Source organism: Seriola lalandi, unplaced genomic scaffold (assembly GCF_002814215.2).
Source record: "Seriola lalandi dorsalis isolate HSWRI2012SDOR001 ecotype SW California unplaced genomic scaffold, Sedor1 jcf7180002054551, whole genome shotgun sequence".
NCBI lineage: Eukaryota > Metazoa > Chordata > Actinopteri > Carangiformes > Carangidae > Seriola > Seriola lalandi.
Window position 1 is genome coordinate 305,590 of NW_019525104.1, and position 10,601 is coordinate 316,190.

The 10,601-nt window shown below is 39.6% G+C and overlaps 1 protein-coding gene across 3 annotated transcripts in view; it reads right to left on the reverse strand.

Moving 5' to 3' along the window:
* The window catches only part of LOC111661749 (glutamate receptor ionotropic, kainate 2), a 335,637-nt gene that overhangs the window by 234,719 nt on the left and 90,317 nt on the right, over positions 1–10,601 (reverse strand). For all 3 annotated transcript variants that reach the window (XM_023415412.2, XM_087176389.1, XM_087176390.1), the window contains one exon: positions 1,896–2,063. In XM_023415412.2, the coding sequence (XP_023271180.1) occupies positions 1,896–2,063 (168 nt within the window). The remainder of the gene's footprint in view (positions 1–1,895; positions 2,064–10,601) is intronic.

Consider the following 10,601-nt stretch of genomic DNA (forward strand, 5'->3'; position numbering starts at 1 on the left):
TTACTGCCGCTGAGTCATTACCTGGAACCAATCAATTCTCTCTGTTTACATTTGAAGTGCTCAGCCATTTCTTCCTCGCCTGATTATAATTGTTGCAATCTAAGCCACTGCAGCTCGTAAGCCTCAAACAGGGAATACATTTGCATTGCAAATCAACTATGGCAAAGTATATGTGCACTCGCACACACACACACACACACACACACACACACCTGCCATTTTGGCCAGAGAAGGAGCCGTTAATCTGGAACGACCATCACTAAACACAGGAGGTGGTCTACACCACTTATAAACCACTTACAATGGAGTTTCTAGATCACTCCCGAGGCAGCTTAACACCCATCCACACCATGACTCATGTGACCTTAACGACTCACATGATGGCTTGGGGTCAATGACACATATGGGACCTCAAGGTGTTAACTCCCCACTAGTCAGTTAGAACTGAAGAAGCCTTTAGGATGAGAAGTGAAACATCTTGTCTTGGTGGCTTCACACACACTGATGAGGCCCGAGGACAGACGGTGTCGACTGAAGGTTTTTGGACGAGCGGATCTCAACAAAGCTTCAAACATCGCCTTTCTACATGTTACTTGTGAAGTGAAGAAAAAAGTGAACGAAGACGAACGACATAAATAATGATGTCACACAAACTGTGATGTCATCTCTGACAGAAAGTTGCTTTTTGAATTTGGAAATAGAACTGATTTAGCACTGTTAAGGGCCATCCAGGCGCTTGGGAGGTTGCGTTATTGTCGAGCCTTATGTTAGCAACCAAAACCTTTCAACTGCATGTTGTGAAGTCCTTGGACGGTAAGGGTGAAGCCACTCCTGTGGAGCTGATTGGTTCATTCCTGTCACCTGACCTGCGCTGCGCTTCCTGTATTTGAAAATGTTGTGATTTTTCCATCTCTGTGAGCCTCGGACTCACCTGAGAAACATGTTGTTGATTTGTTCGTTTCTATTGAAAATAATTCAAGATTATAAATTCGAACTGTTACATAGCTTTTTATAATGAGGGTTGTTTCTCCAAACAAAATGAAAGCGTTTAGTGTTGATCTGTTTGGAACATCCAGGACCACTGCTGTATATCCCAGCCATGGTAACTAAGGGTATTTAACCATAAATCTCTCAATTTATTTTAATATTTTTTTTAACGGATTGAAATTCAACTCAAGTTTTGCTAATTTTAATATAAAGTATGATACAACATCTTTTATGGAAATACCTTCAATACCCATGGGAAGTCCTTTATAACAAAAAGTATTTTTTTCTTTTTTAATATTTAGAGTTAGACCTGATATCAAAGAGAATGCAAAAAGACAATCAATAGCTTTTTTTTTTTTTTTTTTTTTACTTATTTTCATCTGATAATTGACAGCGTTTTAATTTTTTTCCAGCTATTTCTATACCTTTGACATTAGTAAAGAGCAGCTGGGTCCGCTGTTTAATCCCTCTGCTGATATTGAATCTAAGAGTGGTTCCATTTTGTAATTTTACTGAACTATTACAGCCTTGGTATGCTGTCTGAATTGGCTGTTTAAAATAATTGCCAAAGCCAAAGAAATCTAAAATATTGAAAGAAAAACTGTCCTCCACAGTGTTGAGGCCTATATATTATAATCCACAAACAAGATTAACTCATTGTAATCAGTCAAATCTAAAATTAGTGAATACTGTTACATATGTGTCCTCCAAGCATAAACAGATTGACATTTAACAATAATTATATTGTGGCAAACCTTTCATCTCTGAGCAAATGTGAGTACTGCACTATATACACAGCGGGGACCACAAGTGGTCTCAGACTCTTGGACCCCCTCTGTATAGTGTATGTATATATGATCTGTATAGTGTATGTATATATGATGTGCAGGTCACAAACACATACATACCTTTTCTGGAGGCCTCAAAGCTGTCATAGATGTTTATCCTCTGGATGTCATAGGTGAGCGTGGTGTTTGGCAGTAGAGTTCTGTTCCTGTTGATTGTGTTTAAAGCAAATTTAAAGGCTAGTTCCTCAGCACCTGACGGGCCGCTCTCAATGGACTCAAATATTCCCCCTGTCAAAGAAAAAGAGACAACTGATTAGTGACTGAGCAGGGTTGAAAAATGGAAAAGATGCTTTTTACAGTAGCCAGCGGCCCATGTAATTAAGTGATGACTTAATTACACGGACCCTTGTTACACTAGTAATTTGAGTCAGAAGAAGCATCTCAATCACAGCGAAGTGGCTTATTCAGAAGAAAACTGGTTTTCACTTTTAAAGCTTTTATACCAGTTCGACAGAAAAAGGGAAAAATAAACAAACTCCCTTATTTCTGTTCACAAAGATGAAAATGGATTTACTTGTCTTTTTTTCCTGCCAGTTTGATAAACCATAGATGTCATGTCACATGACTAACCAGCGCATATATCTTGACCGCACAAGCAGTATGCATCATGCTAATGAAAAAGGCGGTGACTTAGACAGCCTCTGTTTGTATCTGCCAATCTCACCCAGAAGTTGACAAACTGATCCAATTAAAGAAACAACTGGGTCTGAATATCTGAATGTCAGCAATGACAAACGATGGTAACTTAATGTGCAAGTTTTATACGGATATGCACTAAGCTGATGGTTATCTATACTGTTATTGATGGTTTACTATAATGGAGGAAGCTTTGTGTAATTCTCTTCCATTCGATCATGTTACAGCTGATGTCTGAAATATTTTTATTCAAGACAAGGCAAAAATCTTTAAATATGAATACTTGTGACAGCAGATACAAGATGATACTAGACTATAGGACCTGAACTCCAGTAGCATGCATTATCACATTAGTACAACATGGCCGCAACAATTTTCCAGAGCTTTATTCCTGCAATGTCTAATATGTAATGTGAAAAATTCTGCATAAAACATAATGTATTTGCAAAGCATTTATTATGAATGATGAACCAAAGGTTCTGTAAGTGCCGACAGTTGTCACTTGTTTAGTGTCTTCACATTAGCACGTGAGGCTAACTCGCTAGCACTAGGCTAGTTAGTGAGCTTTTTTGTGATTTTTGCTGATTTTCACTTCATTTTTAACAGTGTACTAAATTTCATCTTATACATTGTTAAAATGTTTGATTTGACACCTAGATTATTCATGAGATAATTGTGAATGAATTTATTGAAAAAACATCATATTTCTTTGCCAGAAATGGCGGCCATCTTGAAGATTCGATTGGCTAACAGGTTTTATCAAAAGAGTAATACACAAGGAGGATTTGTGCCAAGTTTAGCACTTGTATTCACATTTGAAAGGTTTCCCTGAGATGTGCACTTATCTACTGACGCCCTGTCATAATGTTTTCTCAACCAGAGGCCGTACGTTCTGATCGGACCTAAGAGTCCTGTACTGCATCACACACAGATGTAAACGAAACAATATCAATATCCTTTGTTGCTAATGATTATAGTAATGAAATATGAAATATGTACATACACTGTCTGTAGTGGTGACCTATTATATGTTAGTATAGCCTTGTAAACATGACTGTTGCAGTGTTTATTACACAGAGTGACCAAATTAAATTTCCACATACAGGTAATGGAAAGAATCATGGAAGACAGAACAGAAACGAAGCAGAGAGGCATTCCTCTAATATCATATGGAGCTAGTTATGTTATAATATTTCAGATCCAACACAGTGACAGCTCTTTAACATTATGCATTGCACTGGCTGGTCATGTGATGTTAAGTACTGTAATCTAAAATCTTCCCTACCTCCAGTTTATGTGACAAGCTAACACATTTCAGACCAGCGTCTCCACTGACTGCACAGACAGGAAACTGACATCAACCCTCCATCCAGGTCCCAGTTGCTCCATTTCAAACCTGACATCTACTTGTTACTAAAACAGCCAGCACATTGCTCTGACGCCTTAATTAGTAATGTGTGATTACCGGATTTTGCATGTGAATGCTGTTCCACGTACATTTGTACAGTAAAATCCGGCTCCCTTGTCTGTGAACACTAGAGGTGTTCAGTGCAAACAAATCTCCATCAACAAATCAGTAGCTGTTTGCAGTGGAGCTCCTCACTGGTGACTGACAGCTCAACTCAGCTTCCTCAGCAAAAGCGTATGCTGTATATAATAATATGCTCATGCTTCGCTGTGCTTGTTTAGGCTAGCTTGGACTAGCAAGTAAACACTCAGAATCAGTGCTGAATGTTGATGCACATGAGAACATATAGTTTCTGTTGGTACTACTCTTGCTCATGTAAATGTAAAAACAAGTAAAGAAGACATTTTTCTCACCACGTTCTATGTTTGGAATATCTGCACTCCACTGTTTCTGCACTCTCCCTTCTCTCAAAGATGTTCCCCTAGGAAGACGCTCCACTCTCTTATTGATCCGTTGATTGATCCATTTATGAGTGCTCTCTACGACTCTTCTGAGTTGTGCATTTTTTAAAGGAAAACCATGTAGGAGTAAGTGATGTTTACTGGGTTGGGGTGATGCACAGAAAGCTCCCCGTTCAGTAACTCTGGTAGCATTAAAGTGTGATGAAGCTTCAGTAGCTACGCACTCAGTGAAGGTCCAGTTTACCCATGGTGCAGTAGGCCCTGGATTGGTTATATCATGAAAGTCAGAACTGATAACACATTATTTTGCCATTTAATTTAGGTTTAATGTAAATACTTTTGGGAGAACAGTTTGTCAGTAGAGCTGTGAAGGGGGAGGAGTTGCTAGCCCACGCTATAAAGTTTATATAACCTCACGTTGCTTTGCCCAGAATCTCATTATGAACTGATTAAACTTCAGATCACTGTGAGCAGCACATTCAGAGATGCTTTCATGTCAGCCTAACTATACCTGTTCTACAACAGCATGAAAAAATAAAGCTTTACATAATTTGAAATTGTGGTTTTTGCCTGTATGGGACATACTGAGCTTCTTACTCCTGCCAAAACATTCATCTCATAAAAAAAATTGATATTTTCACAGATTTAGCCGTAACCATTCTTTTTCTTATTTGTAATAAATATTTTTTTTTGCATAATTGTAAAGCTAATGCAGTCAAAACAGTGGGGAGATGTGCTCAACTGCACAAAGCATTTTAATGATCGTAGGTGGCAAACAACCATGAGGACGCAGGAGTTAGGAGAAGAACCTTCTTCAGAGCTTTGTGGCAAAACGTAAACTCATGGAATAAAGTCTGCACTGCATTTCCATCAAATATGCTCCTGCCTTCCTGTTTTTGTGCTTTCATAAGTAGAAACTATTTATATATAATTTCCGAACAGATTTGTATCCTCAGTGGACATTGGGTGCACTCAGATTGCTGGAAAGAGTAAGCCATGCTGATTTCAGCAGTGTGCATGTGACATCTGTGAGTTCAAATCTGACTTGGTTCTGGATTTCAGACGGCGTGAATATCAACACAAAATGTTCAGTGATCAGATGATTATTACTAAAATGACTGTTATCCTCATGTTTTTATGAACACAGGTTATTTATTTATTTTACATTTTTACATTTACATTTTCTATTTCTGTTGCTTTTTTGTACAGATGGTTTTAAGTCCATCTGAGCTTTGGAAGCGCTCTGACCCCCAACGTCGTGAAAACTGCATATGCTCAAGACTGAAACTAAGCAAGCTTTTAATATCCTGACACCGTATATCAATGACCCTTGACCCATGATCACACAAGCAACCCGATCCAGGGAGAATTCAATTACAATAATGTGTCCAGTTTGAAGCAGTGTAATTTATTTCCTTCAGAAAGCCTGGATGTGTGTTTAAGAGTGCAGGCTTCCGCAGCTACAGCCCTCCAGTGAATACAGCGGGCAAATGAATGGACGGAGAGCAGGCCTGGAGAGCTGGTGGTGGTGGTAGTGGGTGTCTGCGATCAATGTTCTCTGATTGCCCGGCGAATCAATCAATCAAGCCCTCCAGGAGCCGAGCGGAGCAGCGGCGACAGATTGAAGTGTTTTGTTTGGGTTAACCCTATGGCCTGGCACTGCTGGCGAAGCGTCAGTCAGGGGGAGCCCGGACTCCGTGCTTTATTTACTCCACCTACAAGCACTCTACTGTAGGACCCTCTTCTAATCTAGACATAATCCATACACACTGCTGCACAAGTACTGCAGGCCCCTACTGTCACAAGCGATTACCACAAGAAGAAGCTGATGCTGATCAATGGTCCCTCACAGTGATTTCACTAGTGGACTCTTTAAATATGCTCTTTTCAAAGGGGAATGTATTTTGTGTGCGTGCTGGAGCCTAAAGCAAACATCAACAGAAAGACCTCTGACAGCGGCAGCACTGTCGAGAAGTTTCTACTTTCATTAGTATTCGTCTCGTGGGAGTGCCCTATTTTGCATGTCATAATGAGTTTGAAGGAATTAATAAGCATCAGTTAAGCGGGATGTACTATAATTGGAAAGCTGAGTGTTTGGAATGGGTCCGTTCACACACGAGAAGCAACGTTTTCCTGCTGAGAATCTCTATGGTTCCTTTGAAAGGAATCTGGCCCGTAAATATGGAGATGAATCACTGGAGAATGGTGAATTAGTGAATTAGAAAGGTGACTGTCTAAGTAGGTAAGTTTGAATATGAATACACACTGAGTCTAATGAGAAAATTGCTTGCTTGTCTGCATGGACATGGAGATATGGAAATGAAGCAGCATAAGTGAGATGAGGATAGAAGGAAAGAGAAAGAAAACTCCTCCAGTTTGCGTCTTCTCATCTTAATGAGAGCGAAGGCGCCTTCAGACTGAGGGGCAGCGGTTTACTGTACGTTACACAGCAGGATGAAGCTCATGAAATCCTGGTTCGCAATTTGTGTCAGACTACGATATCAGTTCTACGCTGGCACAGTATGGATGGCTGGTGAATGGTAGCACGATGATATAAACTGAAAACAGCATAAAGGCACACCAGAAGCTCACAGCATTCGTCTGCACTGCTCTTCCATTTTGACAATGCTGCAAAAACAATGAATAACTGCACAACTGGCCGGTTTACACTCTCCATGTTAATGCATTAGTCACACTGTCGGATCCCAAATTTCCCATCAGGCTGTCTCTGGTCAATAAAGCTTCAAATCAGCCATCAACATAATGAGAAGTTATTCATGAATGTAATTGCCATGTCACAAAATACTGACTCTGAACATATCTGCAAAATGTTCCATGTCGATACTTTCCTGCAATAACTGCTCATAGCAACTAAGGCATGTTAATGTTTCTATGGTCATGGTGCTTGGGTAAGTTTTGGGAAAAAATGTTCTTATTGGTTAATCTATATTACTAATCTATTTAAGCAACACCACAATATTTTCCCTAACATAACCTTACACAAAGTGCTTTTGTGGCCTAAACCTGATCACATGTGCTACTGCGAACGTCGATCCTGGGGGTCAAAGTCCTGCTGTTTCCGTGGTTACCATCGAACCAGACCCTTACCACTTCTACATGCAGTGTAAAATAAGCTTGACTTGAAAAACCTTTGCCAAATGACACAATCCAAGCAATCATTATATTTGCCACAAAGTGCATGTGAGAAAATAAACAGTAGTTTGCGCAGGTCCCCCCCCCAAAAAAAAGAGGTCCCCAAAGAAGAAGAATAAAAGAAGATGGTAGCCATCTGTGAAGCTGCATTATTGGGTTTGTTTACTTTTGGATACTGTTTTCAACAAACTGACTGCTGAACACAGAAGCAGAGGAGAATGGTGATTTATGCAGCTGGCTAATGGCTGCTAGCTGCTGCCTCGCTGGTTTGGAACAGTTGCACATGATTATGTATTTTCACACATGTAGTTGTTGTAGATTGAAAACACAATTGCATTTACACGTGTTCAATTTGGTCATAATCACTCACCACCTCTGGAGGTGGTCTGGCCGATCAAATCACAATGCATTTTGGGTACATTTACACCTGTACTGTCATGTGGTGTCATGTCTAGCACTATCCGCTCAAAACGTGTCTTAATGCCAGGTCTAAATGCGGTGTAAGTGGTTAAGATGCCAAGCATGAACTGCAACATTCCCAGTTTAAATGAACCTGGAGACATTTTGTTGCATCACCTTCTTTTCCTGCCGTCTCTCTAATCTCTCCGTTTCCTGTAATGCACAAAAGAAAAACCTCCCAAAAATATACTACAAAAAATCTCTTTTCAAAATAGTATCACCATCTATACATCTATATGTTATATCTGGTGTTTTTCTCCATGTCAGTCATGCTGTATTTTTTTTAACTGTAAAACCCAGAACCCATCACAAACCAAAATAATAATCTACAAGTATCCCATCTAAGAACGGTCCGAATCACTCATTAAATCTGTTCTTTTCAAACATGAGGAGGTAGAAGATGCCAGACTTGAATGCTTGGTGTTTGTTTCCTTGACTGACAGGTTTCCTACGCTATCACAGTCAGCCTTCACTGCACCTTATTTTATCATTTAGAATAAAGAACTCAATCTGTTAATATGATACTATGATCTTACAATTAAAACTTGTTTAAAATCAAAAGATGAAGTGGTTTGTCGGCACAAGCGGCCAACATGGCTGAACAGAAACTGAGAGTTTATCTGTATACAATCCTTTATCATGAATAAGCACTTTAGAAGCTGGACGATCACTTACTCCTGAGCATGTATGTGTGTGTGAAGGTAACAGTCCTTTAAAGGCACGCGGCCTGACCGAGAGCCAGAGATCAGTCAAGAGAGAAATCCATCACCACTCCATCAATCTGATGAAATGACAGGGGACACACAGTGACCACAGCACTCAGCCGTCACCGACAGGCAGTGCTCTCTGGAAATTAAACACGACCAGTCAAAACGTTGTGTCCATGATTGATCAGAGAGAGTACTTAAGCAACAAGCCACTTAGAGCTGAGCGTCTCCGTGGTTTTAAAAAGGCTAAGAGGTGTTGTTAGGCATGACGCCAGGTGGAAGAAAACATTCTTAGCTGCTTCAAAATCACTATAAATGACAGCCCCAAATAACTTATGGCTGTTATAAAACAGACTGTGCAGCAATGCACACGAGGACAGACACGACCACAGATCTCACTGCTTTAGTCAGACAGAATGACTGTTTCTCATGTATCTTTTGAAACTACAATTTCAAAGATTTAGAATTACAAATCTTCAAAGTTGTATTCATATTTGTGTTGCAAGTTTCCAGTTTCATTTCATTTACCACATAGACCATAAACAGCGGATGTCATTCATCTTCACTAGATTCACCAGGTATTTTGTTACAGGCCAAAAGGTTGATACTAAAACACAAAGTGTTCGATGATCGATGACCAGTCAAGTTGAAAGGTTGGTCACTTCATTAATGGTGAGCTTGTATTCATCATTTTTAATTAATGCATGTTTGTATTTTTTAGTTTGGTTTCTTTCATTCTTCTCTCTTCTAATTCAATGTCATAAAGCAAAGAATTCAGCAGTATATGTATTTGGAATTGAACTAACTTATACACTTTTACAGTAAAAAGAGAATAAAGTGTAAAGAGAATAAAGATTTGTAAGGTGAATCACACACATATGTTCATCAGACTCCATACATTGTGCGTCAGCATGTGATATAAATCACCCCCCATACAAATGCATTCAAGCATGTCTCACTCCATTTACATCAGTGTTGCACATGCACATATGTCATGACTGGTACTACTCATCCTGTAAATACTGCTTTCATCTTTACTTCATATATTATGATATGATTCATATATTTCCCATATGTACATCCCAACAGAAAGGCTGGCGAACAACAACAACAACAACAACCAATGATTAGTTCTTACACTGGTAGCAGCTTTGAAGTCCTTGTGATCATTACAACCTTACAGAACAGGCAGAGCTTGCCAGGGGTGTATTGGCATTAGCAGAAATCTGTACGTCTGTCTCAGGAGCGTTGCATGTAAAAAACGTCCAACACAGTTTGTGCTACAGCAAAGACAGAATGAATACAAACTCACATCTGCTGCTCAAGTCTGATCAACTGATTCATGAATGTATTTCCATAGGGGATTGGCTGAATCCTCTGCACTGTGAGAAAGTCTGTCCAGCCTGTTAAAGAACATCTTCAGCTTCTGTCAGCCGGTAGTCAGTTTACCACAAGACTGTATTTTCATCAAGTCATTAACAGAGTCACAGTTCTCCTGAGCGTGAGGTCACTCACTCTGAATAGCCACTGGAGACATACGTACATATGTGATCACATGGCCACTATCGAAGTCATAATGGATTTTAGGAAGTATATGAACATATAAAGTGTCATCCATCTCTCATCCCGACCCAGAAATAAAAGACAAGATTGTAGGTAGAGATATTCTCATTATTTTTAATTCACTTCATGTGAAGGCAATAACATCAACAAGACAAAGAGTCTAGGGCTGAACACAAAGTTCAGCTGAGGCTTTGTCTAATACTTTGGTTTATGACTTAATATCCACCAAGATAAACCAAAATGATGATCTGATGATGATCTGACTCATTCTATGGGAAACAATAACCTTCTTTTAAGTGCAGTAGATGGACAAAGCTGGACAAACCAACAGAGAAGCCAGTGCTCTCATCAGGAGGAGTCCTCACGCCCACCATCAGGC